Genomic DNA, 23,637 nt, shown 5'->3' on the forward strand with positions numbered 1-23,637 from the left:
AAAACTGACCTCAGATTAAGCCGTGAGCGTCAAAACGTCCATTTGAATTTTTGGTCGAGCGATTACACCACTTGAATCTCTCTGAACAATTTAACGGAATCTATCGATGTATACACGTTAACTTCCTTGAAAATAAAGATCAACACTAAAGAGCTTACAAACCTTCGCGAAATAACGACGACATTTGTCCTAATTATTCGTTTGGACATTATAAAAGAAACACATCAAGGGGTCAACCTTTTAAATTTAATAGTCCTGAAGATGGTCTTGTCAATGAAAATTTAGAGACCGAAACGTCGACTTTCACACTGTTTTCCTGCGAAAAATTTGACTATTTTTGTGAAAAAGTGTTTGAGTAATTTCAAAATGAAGGCATGAATAATTAAAGCATTTCCTTCCAGTATACCTACAATTGTTCTTATCTTAAGTACCCTTTTTTGAAATTTGATGATAAACTTGATTTTTATATATACACCCGTCTTTATCCTTTTTTTTCCTTTATTCTTTTTCTTCATTTATGTTGAATTTGATGATATATATGTATACGATTGATGCATAACTTGAAAAAATTGATTTTGTTTAAAAATACAAACTGTGACAGTAATTAAGTTTGTAGGTATATAACTATCCTACCTATAACTGAGATCAAGAATCACATAACAAAGCATCTAAATAAATCCCTTGAAGGCACCTTCTTACCTGTATATTACTAGCTTATGTCAGGGAAAGATATAAGGTGGTTATTGAAAGGAGACCTCGTGCAGGTTGTCTGGGGCTCTCCTCTTTCCCCTACAATCAGTTTACTCCTTTATTGTGGTCTGGAGGTTGCATGCGCTACATCTATTGTGAAGGAGGGTGCTCCGTCTTCTTTAAACGTTGAGTCCACTTTGCCTTTGCACTCAAGCCCTCCTACCTTAGTCAGTAGACCTGTAGAGTTGGGCAGGATGCCACTGCCCTCCATATCCAACCTTTTATGATGTGTTTATGGGTTTCTCTTCTCCAAAAAAACCAGACTCCTTGTATGCAGCTGATTTAGTCTCAACAGAAGGTAGACTATAGGTCTGCCACTGCAATAGATGCCGGGTGCCATTGTTATTTTCTGAAGGCAAGTTTCCAAAGCAGTCTCTCTCCCGCTCAAGTTGCTTTAAAGGGCAAATGTATGCACAGCACCACATTTCATTTCAGGTATTGGTTCTGAAATGCTAATGAGTTTTATGTGCCTAGATCTAAAGAATCTCTTGATGATTCCGCACCTCTGCCCCCACTGCATCAAGGTGTCCACATACGTTTGGCATGCAAAAAAGTCTCTTTTTGGGGCACATAGGCACTGTGCAGTATCAATTGCCTGATGTTTTGGTGTGGTCACCTAGAGTTAAGTTAGCCCTGGATTACTCAGTTGGGTGTAACAATTGGCTTTGGAGCCAGTACACCCAGGGATTCTCACAAATGCTGTGTGGCCAGATATTTCCTCTCATGCTGGGTGACACAGTGCGACTGATTGGGAAGGTGACCCTCTTACTGATAAGGACTGCTGACTCTGACAACACCCAATCCTAAATCGTCCTCACTGCAGTCTGACCACTATGAAGTCCAACGTCTCTTTCTCTTCCGTATGGCCCATTCTTGGAGATCAACAGAAGACGGTTAGCAACTTATGAGGACTGTAAACACACAAAAAACCCAGATTCACCTGCCACAAAATACTGCCTCTAAGAGGACAGCTGTTGAGTACTTTTAGCAGTATCTCATGCAATGTGCAAAACCTACCATAAAAGGCAAATTGGCAGAGGAGACCGGTTGTTTCAAAATGCACACCCCATTTCTAGGAATGAAAAAAGCAATGGAACAAATTCTACCACCAAGAAAGAGAAAGGACAAGATGAACAAACCCCTTGCATTATGCCATATAGAAGAGCAAGAAATTGCATGGTGAGACACAAGTGCAGCTACATGTGCAAGGACATCTCAAAAAAGGGTAGAGTTTTACTTGAAACGATGAGGAAAGTGACGGGTATGCCGGTGCCACTAGATGCCAAGTCGGTATTGTTGGGAGTGTCGGTGGAAGAGAAGTGGCCTAGTCATGTTAACATCTGGCTAAAAAAAAGCTGCGAAAAGGTATGGGGGCCATGGAAGCAATATATGGGTATGAACAACCAAACAGGGGAGGAGGTAGGGGATGTTCTCAATGCTTTAGTAGGAGGGGAGGTAGAGTCTGAGGCTAGTTTGGTGGCAAGTGGGAGTTTCTCAAAGTTTCAGAGTAAGCCGGGGAAGGTATTTAGAATATGTCAGGGGCCCCTGCGAGCGGCCCGTTCATTGGAATGTGATCCATTGTAACCAATTTGTGTCTTGATTCGGCTGCTTGATAAAAAGATTTTATTACAAAAAAAATATTAAAAAGGGTAAAGTTTTACTTTTTAGGAAGCTTTTTAGGGCCTGCCTTTGGTGCAGGCAATGCAATTTTAGTTGGGAAAGGTTAACAATAAGACAACAATCGATGTTTATTCTGAGCAGAATATATACCTGCAATGCCTATTTCTACACATGCCCCTGAATATTGGACAACTTGGATTGTAGCCCAAACTGGGAAGTGCATTATGTATGCTGTCCGGACATTTTAAATGATCTCTTGACTTGAGTGCCATATTCAGCCTGCTGTTCCAATATAAGCAGAACAAACTCTTGTGCCATCATTTTGACTATCATCATTCTAATGGCCTTGGAAAAGGCAAGTGTGAAAAACAGCCAGGCTGAAGGGGAAAGTCTGGTCCATACGGGCGATGCTGTTTATTGACCATATAACAAAGTTTGATCACTTAAGCAAATCCGTGATTTGAAAGCATGCATCTTACATCTACAGTACATATCCAAACCTCCCTCTGTAGACCACAGAACATCTGGTGCAGTACCAACATCCATCTGACAAAGGCTGACATTTCTACTTCAGACCTTTCAAGTAAGTCCCCATGATATTTTGTTGCTGGTACTCCGTTTATCGCCACCTTTGGTATCACCAACTTGATCCAGGAGAAAAATTGCTTCATGACCAGTTTCACTGTTAGATAGGGAACTCTGAAAACTGTACATGTAGCTACTATGTACATTATAAAGCCCAAGTCTGTTTCTTGATATAATCAGGCATGCTGAAAGAAGGGTTGAAATGCTCCATCCCATTAGAGCTTTCAGCGAAGGAGGCACAGTGATATGGTCATTGTTGGCTGTTTGGGCGTTTCCTGGGGAGCTTTCTTCCATTGATCATGGGAGCCTGTTTTTGTCCTATTAACGCAACCAATGTTAAAGGCCCAATTGCCTTTAATTTATGGAACTCCTTTTCTACACTGGAAAGGCTTGTCTTTAGAGAAAGGGAGAGCTTGGATTTTCTGATGCGCGTTTACCATGAGCAGGGTAAAGTACCGATATTCCGAATGGCTCAAAACAAAACCAGTCGACATACAACAATATCCCAGCAGTCTTTGACAAATTACCTGATCTGCAGTGATCACCCACTATTTTAGAATCTCTGAAACGTCTGCCCTGCAATCTCTAGAAAGAAAAAACACAAACTACTCCCAGAATGAACCAGGATAGAGGCTGTTGCTTCTGCTGTTTAGCATAGAGGCCATTCATCTACATTCTTTTTCGAGAAAAGATGATAATGCCTAAGGATAGCGGCGGAACCCACTGCAAACAGCTGAAACAGCCTGAAAAGCACAAATGGTTCAACATCAAGAAGAGAAGGTCCTCCTCGTCTGGGAACTTAAATTTCTTGTACTGCTTTTTTTTTTTTTTAAACGTATGCAAGACAGTATAATAAAAAGCTTCACGGAGGGTTCTAGGAGGTAGGGAATTTAAGGCATTTGATATCATGCCTGTGGTTGGATGCAGGGTTTTAAAAAATTACAGTTTGAATTTTCAGGACAAAAGTGTTGATATTTAGTTTTCTCAATGTTGTATTGGTGCCCTTATTGAAGGTGACCACAATGTAAACCAGAGAGAGTCTCAAAGGGAAGGAATCCAGTGTTTTAGCTAATTGAGTTCCCCATTCTGATATTGTGCCAGCTGCATTTAGTGTGTTGTGATATGTTACTTGTATCAGCATAGACTACAATTCACCCAGTTGGGTATCCTGGCACTGAAGCAGGAGCTGTATGGGCTGAGCCGGAATAGATGAAACGCCGGGCCTCGCCTTGCCATGTCATCCACATGGATGTGGTGCGATGCCCGCATTGTTAAAGATATTTAGCTCTAAAGTAAGGCATGCCCCAGCGTGGGCTTTATTCTAAAGGGTGACGGACCGCTGCCATGCTTGATTACCCATTGCTATGGGTGTTAGCAGTAATGGAGGTATCTCTACTGGCTGTGAAATTTGAGTGGCTGTAAAAGAATGATGCTCTTAAATATGCAAAGGCTGTCATCTCCAGACACGGCAAATGGTCACTCATAATCAGACGAAGGGGTGTTCAATCAGGTGTGCCCAGGTTAACAAACTCTTGGCAGTAATGCTAGAGGTACAGGTGAAGCCCGAAAGTCTCGGGAAACATGTATGACAGAAGGTGCCTCTGTATTAAGCAAAAATGAAGACAAAAGTGCCACATCTAAGGAAACCCAGATAGAAGCAAAGTGGCTCCTTCTAAATGGGGGCATTTTCTCCTCCGGCCCTTTTGCTAGATTAGGACCCAACTATCAGTAGTTCCTTCTCAATATGGAGGATCATTGGTACTTTAAAGTCACATATGCAATTTCCTCGCATATGTCACCTTTATCAATGCTGTTAGGATTCGGGGGGCATACTATACAAACTGCTTTTCTTTTCTGAGATTTCTTTCCATCACAGAACATGTATCTACCAAAGATAGCAGGGTGGTGGTGGAAAAGGCACATGGTCAAAGAATGTCCTTGGGGAAAAGAAAGAACAAAATAACCTTACTAGTTTCTGAAACAAATATCAATTTATGTGGACAATCTAACACAGAGTTACAGCAAAAAGTTCACCTTAAATGGCTTTTACTAGTGAAAAAAACTGATCTAACGCCTCACTAGGCCTGCTTTTGGCCAAATGAGTGGTGGACATACACTGGGGTAGGAAGACCACTCCCAAAGTACAGGACTGGTTGCACAGTTTAGCCTACTGCAACGTCAACGCTGAGGCCTATGCAAGTCTTATGCCAACTACATCACGCCCCAAGGACATATTGGGTCCATTTAGGGAATATGTTGAGGCTGCCAAATAGTCCTCTGGCTCGCAAGAGGCGAGCTGAATTGTGCCGGAGGGTGTGGAGTGATTGACCTGGGCCAGACTTATAGAGCTGCCAGTATTAATATTCAGGATGATTGTTTTTTCTTCTGCATTTGCATCTTTTTTCTTTTTGTGTTTACATGTCGAATACAGTGCCGGCCATGGGAAAAAGAACTGGAGGATTGTTTCACATGGGCGAGCTGAGGCCAAGCCCTCATGCATTGCGTAGAGATCACAAATGTTGGTATCATTGTTATTGCTATATTGCAAATGTCATTGAGCTGGTGGGAGCGACATGTATAACCTACGACATTACTGTAAACGATACTGTGAGCAAGGTGTTTATTGTATACAAATATTTGTTTCATATCTGAAATAAAGTTATATAAAAAAAAATGATCTAAAATGCCCAGCCAAGTTCTTTTTTTATTTTGGAGAATGTGATTACAATAAAACAGAATACTCCGGTCTTCCTATCAATATAAAAGAGAAACATGCTATGTACATTACACATAAATTATAATTAATCAATATACCATAAACTGCAATCTCCAAATAATCTTCAACCATCCCACGTCCTGTCTTGTACCAAATTCATGACAAATCAACAAAGCCCTCCCCACATCTCCTGACACTACCCCCTAAAGTCACCGTGCTCACCCCCCTGCCTCCTCCCAGGAGAGACCCTTGTTACAGCCAACTCCTGGTTACCTCATGCTAATAAAGTGCCTGTACATACATTCCTACCTCTTACTGATAAAGTGTCTATGCAGAACCTCCAACCTCCTATACCTTGCAAGCCCAGTCTCTCCAATGTCTGTGATATGTGGAGCACCTACTTATCCAAGCATGAAACCAAACTTCCCGTTGGCTAACTTTCTTCATTTTTGTAGCTCATTCTTTGAAACGGAGGATAACTGAGGACTTTTAATGGTTAGTAATTAAACACCAGGCAACTAACACTGCGCTAAAAACAACATTTGTATTCTAATAATCTATAATAGTGAGAATCCAATAAACCCAGGTGGGCTACTTTTGGCAAAGGGAAAATGTTCTCTTGGGCAGTCCTGGTAACCGTATGGAATATCCCTTCCCGGAAAATTCATTCGCAGGACCAAAACATGTGTAACCAATCCCCCTCAGATCTACACTCACTCCCCGGGTACTGAAGAAAACATTTTATTCAGAAACCGTGACGTATAGCAGACATCCATTAAAAAAAATTGTGTGCTGAACATTCGCACCCCTAAAACAAGTATAGTTCAAACCATAATACCTCTACCAATGTCGATAGACTAAATCGATCCCTGTGCCCCGCTTCCATTTATTTCTCATTTTTTCTATCAATTTCTCAGAATTGAAACTAAGAATATAAGGGGAAGATTGACCCTGTCCTCCCAAGCACAGGTAAGTTCATGTATCCCTGCGTCGGGGGACGGGAACAAATGGGACAGTGGAGCATTAAGGTTCCTTTACTTCAGGGATCAATTGCATATTTCTTCAAGGACAGGGTAATATCTACATGGACAATTTCCTTCGTGGTTTTTCTTTTTTTGAGGGTCGAACCAGGAGGGCAGGGTAGTTGAAGTGGGTAATTACAGTAGCTTCTAGCCGTATGCATCTTATAGCATCCAACTATTTTAATTTGCTTCTTTTAAGAACTCACAAAAAGTATTACTGCACATTTTCTGCACAAGACCGTTTTACAAACATAGTTTTTAAATATTATGTTTTCCAAGATGCTGCACAACGCTTGTATCAAAGAGGTCCCCATGCCAAGAACAATAGTGTTGGCTTGTCTGCTAAAACATTTTAATAGTGGAAAAATCATGGAACATTTCACATGTATTTTCAAAGGTTAACCATATTCAACATGTAAATCAATGTGCAACACCTTCCCACATGTATAACATTCATGAAGAAATCCATTTACAAAATGGATTATATGGTAATCTGATAAATGTTCAGGAGAATTCAATCTGAATGATGTTTTCTCTATACTTTCGGATGCTTACCTCTTGCCGTTTTGTAGTAATATGTGTAGTTTGCTCCTATCCACTGACAAAAGCTTGGGGTCAACAAGAGCTTCCAACGTCTCAAGGATGTAGGGCTGCAGAAAATGCAGTCTCGCCTGCAGCGTGTTGATCTAGACAACAACATTACCCTTAATAAGGATTAAAATCGTCATTTTAGAATACGCTGTGGTTTTGAATCCTCTTTCACAATTGAAAAATAGATCAAGCAAATTATAAGTCAGTGAAATGGAAATTGCGCACCCATAGATAGCCCTCTAAATGTACACTTGGAATGGATTTTATGCAGGTTTACTAGTTGTGGCCTTGTGGTTATGAACTTTTGTATGTGTAGTTTGGAATCAACGTGTACACCAAGGTATCTGGCAGTGGATGTTGAGGTCAGTTTGCTTAACCACTTCCACGTGCCGGACGGCCCCCGACCATCCGACCTCATGGTGGGCGTGTGCGTCTAATGGCTGGGGGCCTTCCAATCTGCGCACACGTGGACTGTGCGCCACGGCGAAGAGGTTAAAGCAAAGTTAAATGGGACTAGAGACACCGACTTGTGCTCCCTTTGCAAGTACATCTGGCGATAACATGCATGTATGCATGTGTTTGTGTGTGCACTAGAACTTATATTATAAGCAACATATACATTCCAACTTAAAATACAGGCTCAAAAACAAAATAGAGATCTTACTTAAAAGTGGAGACAATTCAAAGTTGCTTTAAAAGGAAAGGTAAATCACTTCTAAAAGAAGCAATTAAGTGTAGCTGACCAAAATTAAAATTATGTTTGAAACAATACACAGATGATGTCAGGACAAAAACCTGTCAATGTGTGTGCTCTCTCTATTTGGGAGGATACCAAATCTGGCATCAATCCCAGTGTAAGTTTAAGATTTCGATTTAACGTGTTGCTGATGGGGTCTGGAATGAACACTTCGCTATCTTTTATGGTACTGCTAGACTTTCTCCATTTGATATGTGCTTTCAGGTAACACTCACCCTGTGTTGGAGAATGGCCTCAATGGCTCGAAATTCAAAAGGCAAGGAACACGTCACAAGCTGACCTTCCCCTGCGAGCTGCAAAGCCAGTTCCTGAAAAAGCCACTGCTCCAAGTTCAGGTTCCGGTAATCCAGTATAAGAAGGTACTCTGGTGTTATGACAGCTTTCAAAGACTGAAACATACACAACATAGTTGTTTAACCTGGTGAAATATGGTGCTGAAAAAAAATCAGAGCATCATACATGCATGCATGAAGTCTGGGTTTAAATTAAGAACATCCTGGTAAACATTTACAGACAACCAAAATCTTTATCAACCAGTGTGCTGAATTGGCAAGACAATGAAATGACAGATTCTAACTGGCACCCAGTGATTACTCGGTATCATAGACATTTCTTGAAACTTAACCAGTCGCCCATTCAAAGCTGGAATCCTCAGTGCATGAAGATAAAATGATAGAAAAGATTAAACCCCTTTAATTGAGGCTTTGAATTTTGCCAATTTTCTGTCCATATTCAAGTGTCTTCCCCTTAAAAACATGCTCAGCTCACACAAGAGAGCGATGGTCTATTCAGAAACTTAGTACTATGGGTCTGGAGTTTATTTAAATAAAAAGAAGATCAAGAACAGAACTGATCTTTATAAGGAGCAGAATGTATAAAATAAATAAGTCATCAAAAGGACAGTTGGAATGTGATCTATGTAATGAGTCAAGGGAAGAAATAAAGCAGTGGATCTGAAGCTGAGGACACTGCCAGGGTATCTGTAGGAAACCAGTTTACATCTGCCAACCTCTCTGAGCACTACAGAAAATACTCCACTGCATAAAGTCTACACGCACACAATCTATGTCAGGAGATGAGGTGGGGCCTATAGCTGGCATACAGCCTCTCTCATCATAGCCGAATCTCCTGCAAAACTGTTATGCACAGTGATGACTGAGAGGAAAGCTCTATGACAAAAACCCATGGTTACAGTGAAGAAAGGGGACTGGGGCTCAATAGAGAGTTCTCTAATCAAACTGGAGCAGAGGCCTAGAATTCAGTTAGAGACACCAATGGACACACTGAATATGTGGCACTCTAAGGGAGGCATTCATCCTAATTAAAAAAGGGCATAACAGTGCACATTCCAAGCCCTTGCTAGCAGAGACCACCAACCACAATAGGGATATCAAGGGCATATATTTTTGAGGAATCTCAGAGGCAACCTAGTCATAAGTAAAAGACTAGCAAACCTAGAGAAATCTTCAATCTTACCGATTCTGATCAGATGTCCCTGAAAGAATACTCTGTACATTTTCCCTAAAACGCTACTAAGAGCCTATTTACGAACCTGTGGCGCAGAAGTCTGAGGCTGCAATATGCTGGCAGCGCAGAATGGAACCTTCCAAGCATATTACAAGTTGCCTCACTGCAGCCCAATCCACAGGGGTGAGCTCACTGTGGAAAGTTTGGTGGTGAGGCAACTTAGGGGGCGCCTCTGTGCATGGGAATGCATGCATGGGGCACACCGTGTGCCACCCTGTATGTTAGCACCCCTTGTTCCTGCACAGGGAACAATGCAGGACATGGTGCATTTCTTCCCGTACCTGAACCTTCTTCAGCGCTCCCACAGAGCTGCCTTTCTGTGGCTCTTCTTTGAGCCTGAGAAAGGGACTGCCGTAGGACCGCTGCCACAGGACTGCCCACCAGGATTAAACTTGTATTTTGGCGGACGGTCTGACTATGGGTTTGGTGGTCACGCAGTAGGGTGCTGGCATGGTGGCCCATTGCGAGACCGCCAAATTCTTAATCAGTGTTTTCTAAAAGGTGAAAGTATTGAAAAGCCTAACTAATCATATAAAAATGGGTTGAATCTTAACAAAGCTCCTCAAAATTTTATTTCCAAACTAAGACATTGTTTACTGGAAATGGGGAGAGAGAACTTCAGAAAGCAGGAAAGGACCTATAAGTAATAGGAGAACCAAAGAGATATGAAAAACGAGATGTGATGGAGACGTCTCGTTAGGATTGGTTATTCAACAGCAAACATTTATATTGCTTCATCTTACAATTTATAACATTTGATGAACAAAGCTTTACTCCACCAGTGCAAAAATAATAATCTTTCTAAAATTCATTTTACTGTGAATATTCCACGGATGTATCTTTGAAATACATTTTTTAGTTTTTTTTTGAGAGGACCAGTAAAAATAAGCTAGCGTTTTAACCATTTTACAAGTCAGTTTGTACACACATCTTCAATAAGAGGGACTGGTCATTAATCAAAACACATAAAAAAACACCATGTTCCATGTAGCACCTTTGCAAGCTGTAAGAGGTGTTTGTATATCAGATGCCCCAACTAATGGGAAGTGCTCTCAACTCCTTGTAAAATAACTGAAAAATCTATCATCTCCCCTCCAACGTTCAACTTGTATAAGGAGCTTCTTCAAATCCTGCTCACTAAGATCCGCCAGAAGGCCAATGACATACAACTCACTCTAGAAGTCACAACTTGGGAAATTAGTAAATTTAAGTAATGTCTTCCCTTGATTTGTTTCTGCATGTCAGAACTTACCTCACCTGCGATACATGGAAACTAAATTCATCACAGCCAAAAGCACTAAATAAGCAGAGGACCAGAAATGTCTCTCAGACATTAGACTCCATGTCTAAAGACTTCCGGATGACCATAAAGTACTGACATCCTCCGTTCTGAATGATGGAAACACCTCACTTTTCAGCATGCCCGTATAACCTTTGGCTTTAACAAAAAGTGTATTGTAGGCTACTGCCCCCTGAAAGAACTAAAGAGCTGCAGTCCCTTTAGTTCCACCTGGTGAACCTACTGAAGCATATACAAGGCAGTAAGGTGTAAAACTTTCAAAAACATATTAAAATATTTCAGGGAAAAAATCACCATGTTGGAAAACTAACACATCAAGTGGCTATTGAATTACACTTGCAAACAAGAAGTGTAAAACTGAACAGACCAAAGTACAAACTCATTCAAGCTGCACAGTGTGGATTTGGAACAACATTCCTAAGCAAATCAGGCTTATGTCTTCATTCATGTAGTTCTGAAAGACTCTCAGAACACATTTTCATTAACAGGCATCTCATTTCACAACAATAAGAATCCTTTCATTTCTATGTACACAGCCCCAGACTCCAAAAAACAAAAATCCCAAATACTGTATACAGGACTTGATTCGCAAAGGTATGTTTGCACGTGTAGATGTACTCTTAACCATAAGTGTAAGTCTCCACTTTTTTGTCAGTAAGCATTTCCCAGCAGAGACACCTATGACTGAATTTATGAGTGTAAGGTAAACTATTTGTAACTTTCCACTTGCTTGTGAACATTCTCCACCATTGGGGTGGAGAGCTTCCTATGTAAAATATAGGGACATTTAATAAAGTGGATTTAAAAATAATATACATAAAAATGTTATCCAAAATAAAAATGTAACCTATTTTAAAACAATTAATATTAACCTAGGACTACTTAAAGTAAAAGATACAACCCAATCTATCTCCTTAAAGTGTACTTTGTAATAAATTGTAAATTTAATTTAAATATATTATTTGTTAGAGTCATTTTTAACAACATTTTATCATTAAAATCAATTACCCTCATTAACAGTTTCATTTAATTTGTAACAAACTAGGTTATACGTTACCTTTTAAATAATTTTAACACTTTTTAAACAAAGTTAAAAATTGTATTCTAAGTGTATTTGTATTACTAAATAATAATAAAAATGTATTTCATAAAATATATATATATGTATACATCTATCTATCTATCTATATCTATCTATCTATCTATCTATCTATCTATCTATCTATATCTATCTATCTATCTATCTATCTATATATTTTTTTTTTTTAACATTGGTAGGTAATTCAATTTATGTTACATTATTTCCTAAAGGGTGGGTGCTAGTATTCCAGCCTGCCGCCATTGTTTTAGATGGTCTTGGGTTAAGGTACCAGTGGTTGGCCATTTGTGATGCTGGACCAACTACAAGGCTGGGCTGAAATATATTTAGGCCTGTTTTGTCAACAGAAGAGATGAGGTGGTGATTACTGGCTGCAGGTTTGTGAAATGCATTTTGTAGTACGTAGAGTAGCACTCCTAAAATACTACTCTAATTCCTCCAAAATGCCATTGGTGAATCAGGTTCACAATCTCTAATCACTTTGAAACCCTAATTTATTGTACAGTACTTACCTGCTTCTGTGCAGCATGTGTACAAATAAACAACTGGAATGGTCAGACAGGACTTTTTTTTTTAAGGTTTGCAGATAAACTAAGGCACAGGCTTAAAAAACATTCATAAGTTGTGGTCCTAAATGTTTTGACAACTTGAGACCAGGAAGCACTAAAGATGGCCATTCTGAATACTCCTGAAGTCCCTGTGGCTTGCCACTGACCTTAGTGACTCTGTAGGGATTGACAAGGAAACCATGCAAAAAACGGGAGAATAGGCTTTTGTTCTATCCTGCACATACATTAAAGATTACAGGGAAGGACAGCATATTTATTCTGTGCTGGTGATTGTAGAAGTAAAACTCACATACACCACTTTAGCCCCAACTGCAGACGTCTATTAACAAAATACAAATTATTGTTTTTCTGTGTTTTTTACTCATAAGTAGATACACTATTTACACATATAAAAGCCATAGGGATACAGCTAAACGAATTAACAAATTGATCACTGAAAGAGGGGCAGAAAGGGGGAAGTCAGACAGAATTGGAAAAAAGTGGTAGTGTCGTAAAAAGCAGGAGAACGAGCGAGAGAATGGGAAGAAAAAAATAATTTTTCAGTCAAGAATATCAGATTGTTGACTTGCTCTGCACACATGCTGCTCAGAGACCCTTTATGTTGGCAGAGGGTTTATATGCCACTAACGTGGTTGGAGTCTTACATACTAAAATAAAAACAGATTAAAAACATAGACCGTTTGGCTAGAGAAAGAGTGGATTAGCAATTTCCCAAATAATTCAGCATGCAACAGTATACTGAACTACTACTATGCTGCCGGAGAATGACAACTAAAGCTCAAATGAATGGATAAGACATAAGGTAATATAGGGGCTTACATAAAGTGTCAGAGCCCTCACACCCTTTCTCCATATTGTCAAGGCCTGACTAACCCAAGGCACCTTCTTAAGCGGCCTTAAAACTGGACAGATCCTCTGATAAGAAACCCTACACTAAATCCCATCCACCTTTCCAACTTCCATCCTAAAACATACCTGCCATTTGTTGGAAAAAATCTTTGAGAAAGGCGTTGCCAGCCAGCTACTGGAGCACATTAGGAGGAATAACCTATTCAAGACTATGAATTGGCGTTCAGACTACATTGTATTACTGAAACAGCCACGCTCCAAATACACAACAAACACCCATTTCCTCAATGAAAAAAACAATTCCTATCCCCTGATCCTGTTTAACCTCTCTCTCCATCTTTCAACATCATCGACCGTCCACACTGATCCACACCCTGAAAACCTGCATGGGCTTCTCTGGCACAATCTTACTATAGTTCATATCCTAAATCACCCAAAAACAGCAACTTATTCAGATAGGAACTACAAGATTCCAGACTCTCCCCGTCATCTGTAGAGGAAGCCAGGACTCCACCCTGTCACCCATCATTTCCAAATCTCCTCAACCAATTATATAAAATGACCCAAAGTCTAACTCGAACACATCCAAAAATAGATAACAACTTACCTTATGCTAAACCCCACGAAGACTGAAGTCCTCCTGTTTTATAAAAATGCCAAACATTCTATGATTTGTTCATGGCACTCTGACTGAAAACCCAAAGGGTTTCACACCCCAACTGGGAGAACAGGTCAAATCTCTCCATTGACCCTTTATTTAAACCTCTCATGCAAAGAACACACTTCGAACATGACCAAATAGCCCGATTCCAATGCATTGTCCTAAAAAAAGTGAAATTGTTTCTCCCATGAGATGACTTCACAATGACAGATCAAGTCCTAGTCCTCTTCCACCTAAACGGAGGCAACGGTCTGCTCAATGGCATCCCATAGACCACCCTTTCCCCCTTGAGTGGAATCGTTCACCCAGCAGAACGGTCCTTCTGGGCTGAAGAAATCCAAACATATCACCTGCACACAAAATGATCTACACTGGCTCTCTCTGCAAGCCCAGATTGTCTCTAGGATCAGCAGCTTCACTTACACAACCCTCTACACTAAGATCCCTGTTTTGCTAGCTAACAAATTAACATTATTAGGATGGCAAGACCAGAGGAGGCGCTCTGAATCACCAGTTTAGAAATAAAACACTTCAAGAAGGAGAAAACAAGTCATCTTGCCCTATGCGCCCAGGTCTGGAACAACACTGCCTCCAAAATCAGAACAGCACCAACCCTCCGACGATTCAGTAAGAAACTGGAAATTCACCAATTCAGGGAACACAACCTCAGATGGACTGACTTCTCGCCACTTCCAATAGCTGTACCCCATGTCGGTCCCCTCCTCTCCAAACATCTCCACTGGTGTTTACAGTGCTCCTTAGCTAGCCAGTTAAATTCACGCTTTGGAAATATCAAAACATACAAACAAAGCATACAGGGTTCAGGGTGGATACAGACTTGAAATGATAACTGTTCTGTTCAAGTAACACAGGGAACAAATATGTAAAAATAGAAGACAAAGTTAGACTACAATCCCACACATGATTTGTAAAGCTGCAGCTACCCCAGGGCAAATGATTACCTCTAGTCTCATGATAATCCTGTTGTTTCTAGAGTTAATGCTCATTAAATGCTGAAATCGTAAATCACGGGCTTGTAGTCCTAATTCCTGGTATAGCTCAGTCTTCTTTCGTTCTAGCAAGTAAAAAATATACAAAATAGAATTAGAGACATATGCTTTGTAGCCAGGAGAAATTTAGACAGAACCAAATACATGCTGGTATATAGCCTAGTTTTAAAAGAAAGCAAAAATTCCAAAGACATACACTAGTCTGTTTGGAGACTCTGCTCAAACACAAGATTGAAAGAAAACATATTAAATGAGCAGAGAAGGAGGGCTGGGTTTAAGGTCAGAAAGTAGCTTCATGGATGAAATTTGAAGGAAAGCATTTAGTGGTAGAAGAGAGGTGATGGAATGACTTCAGTGGAAAAGTAAAATAATCTAGCATTTATGAGGATTTATTGGGAACACTATTTATTACATTGAACCTCACTAGGTACATTCAATTAATGATGAAGCATTTTTCACAAGCAATGAATGCATGGTCAATAAAAAAGTTACCATAATGATATTCTGAAAAATAATTTAAGCAAGCAACATATGTCCAGTTTAAAAATAAACAAGCAAGAGCCAGCCCAAATTTATACTGTCTTTGAGATTAATGTTGATGCACAGGAGATATAATACAAAAAATGAAAAGCCCAAAAATTAAGTAATGTCTAAGAGAACTCAAGGTATCCCAGATTGAATGGCACAGAGGAAACCATAGCTTTATGTGAGGAGAAACAATTGTTCAATGGTGTTAGTTACAGTTATAGTTTCCAACAAAGTCTACACATTTAAAGGTACAATAAGAGGTAAACAAATGTTGGCTCCAGAACTGATCCTAATAGTCCTCTTCAGGATAGAGCTGAGAATGTATTGCATAAATGTCGACAAATTATTTAACAAAGTGCACTGTATCAGGTGTATTTGAACATATGTGTCAAATCAATCTTCGTAAATTGGCTTGTTAGAATATTTCAATTTTATAAGTATGTTGAAGTGAATATAATATAATAATTCTAAAGCTTGCAAATTTTAATTTCTAAAATATTTAGATGCATGAACAGAGGAGAAGAGAAATTGTTGAGAAGTATCAAAAAGGTGTAGGAAGAGAAAAGGAGCTGTAAAAGTCTAAAAAGTGACAAGCTGAAAGAAGAACAGGTGGTATCAAATTCAATGTTCACAGTGTGTTAGCAACAAAATAATTCTACACACTACATTGTCTATTGGTTGGGAACATGTGGGCTAAGAATATCTATGAATAGGACACAATCCCAATAAGAGAATGAAAATAGAAGACATTCCCTAACCTAAAACATATCTTGAAAATGGATAACAGTAGTCGCCAAAGGAAAGTGTCAAGCTCTCTCTAGATTGCATCACTCTGTTGTCCAAGAAAACAAGCAAGTCAGTAAAAGGTTTAGTATAGCTGGTTCAGTTTTACTTCTGTTTCTTATTGTACAGTGAAACCTTTTCAATCATCTCTGCTAAGAGATAACTAATACACTTGTATTATTTCAGAATGTAAATTAACTTTACACCTGTGTTTTAAGAAGGCAGTGTACACCTGTCATTTTTTTCAAAAAAACAAACTAAAATTCACATTTCAAATTTGATGGCCTATGATTTACCTTGAGAAAAGGCTATATTTAGTAGATCTAAGCACACACTTGTGCTAAGAGACATTGGTAGAACTACAGTGGAACTGGAAAATTATCAACTTTAATACTTCTATCCACATATTTTTGAGACCAGGTGTGGGTCCAAGTTAAATTACTAGGGCTGGTGCATCAGTTGTGAAAAAAGTAAATAACCAAGTACTACTATAAATGTGGAAATTGACTTTGGGTCAGAGTTCACAATTGTGCCACAGCCTAATATTTTAAAAAGTCACCAAGGTTTGACGTTACTGGCGTGACTTTGTGTATCCATTGGTTTTCTTTTAGGGTGGACATTTTATCAATATTATCAACCAATATTCTTATTTTAGTTTCATTAAACACTAATCATTTCAGTCATTCTCAGAGAGAGTCAACGTACTATGCAGTTTCATAATCAGAGGAACACTGACTGTACTACATCTTATTTTGGAACTGTGCTGTGATATTCATTTTCTTAACTCATCTAAATTATCCTGCATAACATTATAGTTACATTATGTATAATAAATTACATCTGATGAACCTACAATTAGTATGGGATGTCCTGGCTCTTGCAACGACCTTAAAACAAATATATTAGAGTGTGTTATGAATTCACAACCCGTTGCAGTGTCCTCACTTGTAATGCTCACGAACTGGGGTCAAAGCGCCGATCTTAATTGCACCCTGCAGATCCTTCTTGTCCTACTCATTTTACAACTTTTCCCACTACTATTAATCACCCCACTATCTCTACCTCATACAATATGAGTAGCAGAGAAGGAGAGGATTTTCGTATTATGGTGTCCTGATCAAGGTTTTACCGAAGTTGAAATAGACTTAAGGTTGATTAATAAAGTAATAGTGTCTTCATCATGAAAATTAAACAGCCATGCAATTCATTTCTCCGTCATCTCCCTGATCCTTAGCATCATGTCAATCTAAGAACCCATCTCTGCTACTGCTTTAAAATGAGATGTGTTTGGCAGAATTCTTAATTATGTTAATAAGTGTGTAAAAGGGCACATGGCGGTTATGATTAATTTCTTGGAGTAACAGTAAATGGTGGCTACGTGTCAGTGTGTTGGCATATAATGGCATCTTAGCATACTAGTTGGGGCCAGCTGACACATCCCTCAGTGGCCTGAGCATTGTGTAGGCCATGGAAGAGTGGGGGATGTGCCAATGTTCTTGCTTGAAAAAGGAGGTAATAGCAGGTGGCTGCAGATCCACTGGTACCTCCTGTTGCCAATTGCAAATAGGGTACAGGGGCCAGTTCGCCCACCACCCCTTTACCCCACAAGATTTCAGATTACAAAGGACTACATTAGGTGACACAGTCTGAAAACTGAGTACAGGGCTGGCTGGCTGCCAGCTGCCCTGCTCAAAGAATTGTATTTCTGGTTGTAAAAAGAATCCCACAACACTGAAGGTTTTGTTTGTTCAAACTGATTTCCATCTGCAGGCTTCTCCAACTTAAAGCAGCTATAAAAACATCTGCAGCGGTACACAGAAGCGTTTCCTTTGTATTCCAGATTCTAGAAAAATTTAAACTGAATTATTTAAGGGCACTAACATGATTTTCCCCACAAAAAAAGAAGTGCATGTCAATAATTTACACATAACACTACTTACCAAATGAGGTCAGAGTACCTTTCTTGTCGAATTTTAACTAAATAATAAGAAAAAAAAAATAGCATTTACTTTTTATATAAGCACAATTTTACTTAATAAACTTGTTGAGCACCAATTTAAACAGTGCAATACTAATAGTTTATTCTTCCCCACAGCTACATGTCCTTTATAAAAAAGTTTTTGGTTTTTTTGTACACAATAAAACATCAGGAACCTACCAAGACAAATGTGTACGTGGCACCACTGTTGTGGCTAAGCACAGCGTTTTGGTTAAGTCATACACGTGTCCTGAACTGTTAAAAAGAAAGGGCAGGGGTAAACACAGAACTCTGCTAATTATGTTCCTTTAAACAGAGGTGATCTTAAAATATATTTGCACTTGATATACAAAAATATGCTTGCACTTGATATTGAAAAATACAGAAAAACCATTAAAATTCCTACTGAACAGCATTGTTAACCTGAGCAACGTGCCCTAACCACTTTATCCATACACAGCTTCTTCAAAATGTCACACCCCTCTACGATGTCAAAGTCAAGTGCACAGTAAATTTAAATTTACATAGGTTGTGTAAAAGAGAAGGCCAAAACGGCTGCCTGTCCTGTTTTGCCACAATTTAGCGCCTCAATTTCAGAAGGAACAGGCTGAAATAATTATGTGTTTGCCCTAGCAGTCCTACAAAAGCATACTTTTGGGTAGGCCAAAAATTTGAAGAACCCAAAGAGGGTGACTGCAGTTTGTTTTAAACATTATTCACACCCATATTCGAGTATGGATTGCATAAAAAAAAGATTACGGATTTGCATGTATTTATTTTACTTATGTTTTGATAGACATACAAAAAACATGTAAACAAGAAACTAGGGGTGGATGGAAGTTGTAGAAAAATTCCACGGAATTTCACTAATAGCTGGAAAATATGCAGCTTGCGTTGCAATTGAGCACCTGTAGAGCGAGCACCGCTGCTGCTCAAGTAAAAAATGTACTTGAGCCGCAGTAAATCTACTCAAGCAGCCGCCCTCTAATCGCTCACAAACACCAGTGACCGCCCACTTAAGAAAATCACGCTATGGGACTCCAAATCTCGCTTGCCAGCTTACATATTCGGAAGCCTCACTGACGAATAAATTCCATCATATGGCGATTGGCGGAATTTGGGCAGAACTACGTATTAAAGAGTAATGCGAAGTGGCCAAAATTCTTCCAAATCTACAGGCAGAACTGAACATTCTCCCCACCCCTACACGAAACCACATTTTGACAACTAAGGTAACGTATTTACAAAGCAAGGGAGAGACAACAGGTTCATCAACATGAAAACAGTTCATTAAGCCCAAGAAGTACTCCATAGATTTTGAGCTCATGGTAAAAATATATCTCTTTAATATTCTTCAATTGTTTGATATAAAACAGCAGAGCAGGACTTTGTATAGCACAATCAATATCCAGTTTAAGTCTTTCCTTATCACTCAGATTCCTCCTCTAGCCAATACAGTTAAAGAGAAATTCATAGGCAGTGCGTCTTCAAATCCTTTTATTCTTCTGAAGTTACTTGGAGCCCGCAGCATGCCCCACGTCTGTTCTCAGATTTAGGACTCATCCAGCTTAGTTTTTGAAATTTTGATCACTCTTTGCCAAATAAAATTCATAGTTAGCAGATCAAAAGCTGCAAGGCAAAACTCCAACTTTTTCACTGGATGACAGTCTTCCAAAAGAAGAGGCTCGGTGGATAATTGCGAGAGTGCTTTATGTAATTAAATTGACTGTGGTTCTTACGGAGCGAACGCTGGCTGTCAAGCCAAATGAACAATAAATAGATATGTTTCTTTTTTGTATTCAAAACATTTTTATTGAGAAAGAAAGCAAAACGGACAAGAATACATACAGTGAATGACATACGTTGTCCCAGTGAACATAATAAAATATATTCGTGCCTAAATCATTCTAACCTATAATGAGTCATGTAATTCATGTATTAGAAATTCATACAGGTCCTGCGAAATAAAAGTAAAGTAACCCCAAAAATCAACAGAAGAACAAAATAGTACATTAAGTCATGAGACATATCATACCAAGCATACCATAAGGTCTGATTGCAAAACATCATTTGAGCACCAATTGAGTCCCATTACTATCAAAACAACAACATTGCAAATGCATTGTCATAGTCCAAGTCCAAGACCAAGACCTGGGCCGAGATCCTTTTTATACATACCCTGCACCTATTAAGGCAGAACTCTGTGTGATAGATGGTACCGCCCCTTTCCTTCAACCTATAAAAATTAACACACAGCATAAGTCTCACCTCCTCATTGACTTACATGTGACCATAACACATCCTGGACAAACATGGAGGATCATGGTGGGTCAAACGAGAAGGCATCTAGAGATTTCCATAGCTTCTTGTAGGAGGTGCGCCAAGGTGAGGAATGTAGGGCAGGATTGTCAGCTCCTCTTAAAAAGGATAGCCAATCCTGCCATATCCTGAAGGACACTTCAGAAGCGCTCTTCCATTTACACAACACTACCTTACAAGCCAGAGTTAGTAAAATATCCAGCAGTTGGCGGTCATGAGTGTTATGCAGATTCTGATTCAAGACACCCAGTAGAATATAGACAAATTCTCTCTCCGGTTTGATGTTGAATATATGTTCTATACAATCAAAGACTTTTCCCCAGAATGGTCCCAACGAGGGACAGTTAAAAAGCATATGTGCCAAGTTCCCTACCCCTGAATCACAGTTCCAACACTTAGCACTATCTCTCAATTGGAGTTTAAAGAGCCTATCTGGTGTCCAGTATGTCCTATTAATGAGCATATATTTGGTTTGAGACAGAATTGGTGAGATTTTACACGATAGAGCAGTGGTGTGTATCATATCCCAATCGAATACTAATCCCGTAGAGTTGGGTTCGGATTCCCACCGGAGTTCATTCCGTCTGTGGGCCTTCCTTGGTGTAGGACGGAGAAGCTTGTAGATTTTTTAAACAAAATGCCCCGCCGCCATGATGCGTGGGTCTTAAGCCAGGGGTCACAAGATTCGAGAGGACGAGTGGATAAAAGGACTTTGAGTTTCAAAAAGTCGTAAAAATCTATCGGCGCCACGTTATGCTTAGCTTGAAGCGAAGAGAACGGCAAAGGGTGTATCCCTTCGAACAAATCGCTCACCAAATTGACCCCCTTCTTTGACCAATTTTCCCAATGAAGATGCTCTCTGTTTATCTTAAGTGGGGGGTTACACCTGTTTTATGTGCTTGATCTAGTCTTAGGAGAGCCCGTCTTGTATTTAATAAAATATATTTGGAGTGAAGAAGATGGGAGAGATCCATAGTAAGTAACGCGGTAAGGGGGACCTTATCCATAAGGTATTTCTCAACATCAGGCCACAGCGGAGTGTAACCAGAGTCTACATTAAGCCACTGTGCACCCTGTTTACAGAGGAAGGCAGTCTGATAGTTTCTGAAATTGGGGAGACCCAGGCCGCCTTTTTCCTTAGATAGCTGCAGCTTCCTCATTGATATCCTGGGTTTCTTCCCCTGCCACAGGAACGTACCAAAGAGCCTATCCACCTTGGTTAAAAAATCATCAGAGAAGGTCATTGGTAGCATACTCGCTAAGTAGTTCACTAGTGGGGTTACCATCATTTTCAAGGTTTCGACCCTACCCCACCAAGACAGATACTTCGGAGACCAGCCATCTAAAAATTGATATTTTCTTTAAGATCAGATTTTCATTAACCCGTAATGTTGTAATTAAGTCTTTATCAAAATCTAACCCCAGATACTTGAAGCAGTCCGGTTGCCAAGCCAGACCGGAATCCCCCATTACCTCTCTGTTTCCCAAATTATTTAACAGTTTAACTTCCGTTCTGTCCTTATTTAACTTATAACCGGATACTTTGGAGAACTCGCCAATAATAGACATAAGTGCCGGTATAGCCTCCTCAGCCCTCTCCGATACAACCAAGACATCATCAGCGTATGCGGTTATCTTTATTGTACACTCCCCAAATGGAATTCCAGCAATACCATTACTGGTCCGCAGGCGATGGAGGAATGGTTCAATCGCTAGTAGGAATAGTGAAGGGGAGAGGGGGCACCCCTGTCTTGTTCCCTGATGTAATTGGAACGACGAGGAGAACGAGCCACCCGCCCTAACTCTAGCAGAGGGACTGGAATAAAGGGACATCACCATCCTCGTAAAAAACGGGCCCAGGTTAAATTTATGTAGTACTGCCTTCAGGTAGGTCCAATCGACTCTATCGAATGCCATTTCGGCGTCAAGCGTAATTGCTACCGTGGGGGTGGATAAAAGTTTAGATTTTTCGAGTACATGAGCTAGTGTTCTGATGTCACTGGATAACCTATACTTCAAAAAGCCTGCTTGGGAAGGATGTATCAGTGTGGGCAGAACCTTCTGAAGTCGGTTGGCTAGAATCATGGCTAAAATCTTACAGTTTAAGGTTAATAAGCGAGATAGGCCTATAATTCTTGGGGAGTGATGGATCTTTCCCTTCTTTTGGAAGGACGGCTATGATAGCCTCCGATAATGAACTTCTCACCTCTCCTGTCTAGTTGATTTCCTGAAACAGGTGCAAGAGTGGATGTGATATGAGAGAGGAGAAGTACTTATAAAATTTAGCGGTGAACCCGTCCGGTCCGGGAGCCTTACCACATTTTAGCTTCTTAATAACTTTCTCCACTTCTTGAATCATGATAGGACTATTAAGATCAGCTTGATCGGCAAGGGAAAGAATAAATAGATATGTTTCTACTGCATGTGCAAAATCTGTGGAGTACTTCTTGGACTTATGGAACTGATTTATTTCATGTTGATGAATCTCTTGCTCCTCCCTTGCTTTGTAATAAAACCACGTTTACCTATATTGAATACAATACAAATATTGTAACTTTCCAGCTCAATTGTTTTAAAGTGTAAGAGTAAAATTACATTTCATATCAATGGCGATACATTAGAAACCTACTGAATTCCACTGAAAAATGCAACTAATGACTTCATAAGTTCCAGTGCTGTCACACTAAATGACAGAATACACTGTGGGGCTCATTGCCAAAAAGGCTATCTAGATATATGGACATTTAACCCATATTATTAACTCCTGAATTAGCACCAAATTTCTGACTTTCTCTGAATTCACATGCAACTCCAGGAGGGCTTCTGAAAATCTGTGACAGTCATACATTTCTAATGGTGCATAAGTACATAGCCAAATAGGCACTTGGAAATGCAGCAGGTCTGTTTTTTCTCTTGTACGTATTTCCAGACGAAAGTTATACTTAGTTGTGTAACAGCTCAGTGATGGGGTGA

At 39.7% G+C, this 23,637-nt stretch overlaps 1 protein-coding gene across 3 annotated transcripts in view; it reads right to left on the bottom strand.

Annotated features, from left to right (window-relative positions):
* Positions 1–23,637, bottom strand: part of MRS2 (magnesium transporter MRS2) — a 157,197-nt gene that overhangs the window by 123,990 nt on the left and 9,570 nt on the right. For 2 of the 3 annotated variants that reach the window (XM_085607041.1, XM_085607040.1), the window contains exons 3-6: positions 18,308–18,344; positions 15,009–15,121; positions 8,257–8,430; positions 7,249–7,379 (exon numbers count right to left, since the gene is read on the bottom strand). In XM_085607041.1, the coding sequence (XP_085463167.1) occupies positions 7,249–7,379; positions 8,257–8,430; positions 15,009–15,121; positions 18,308–18,344 (455 nt within the window). Of the gene's footprint in view, positions 1–7,248; positions 7,380–8,256; positions 8,431–15,008; positions 15,122–18,307; positions 18,345–18,525; positions 18,601–23,637 lie in introns of all 3 variants that reach the window. The other variant, XM_085607042.1, reaches the window with a different exon arrangement.

Source organism: Triturus cristatus, chromosome 5_2 (genome assembly GCF_964204655.1).
Source record: "Triturus cristatus chromosome 5_2, aTriCri1.1, whole genome shotgun sequence".
Classification (NCBI taxonomy): Eukaryota; Metazoa; Chordata; class Amphibia; order Caudata; family Salamandridae; genus Triturus; species Triturus cristatus.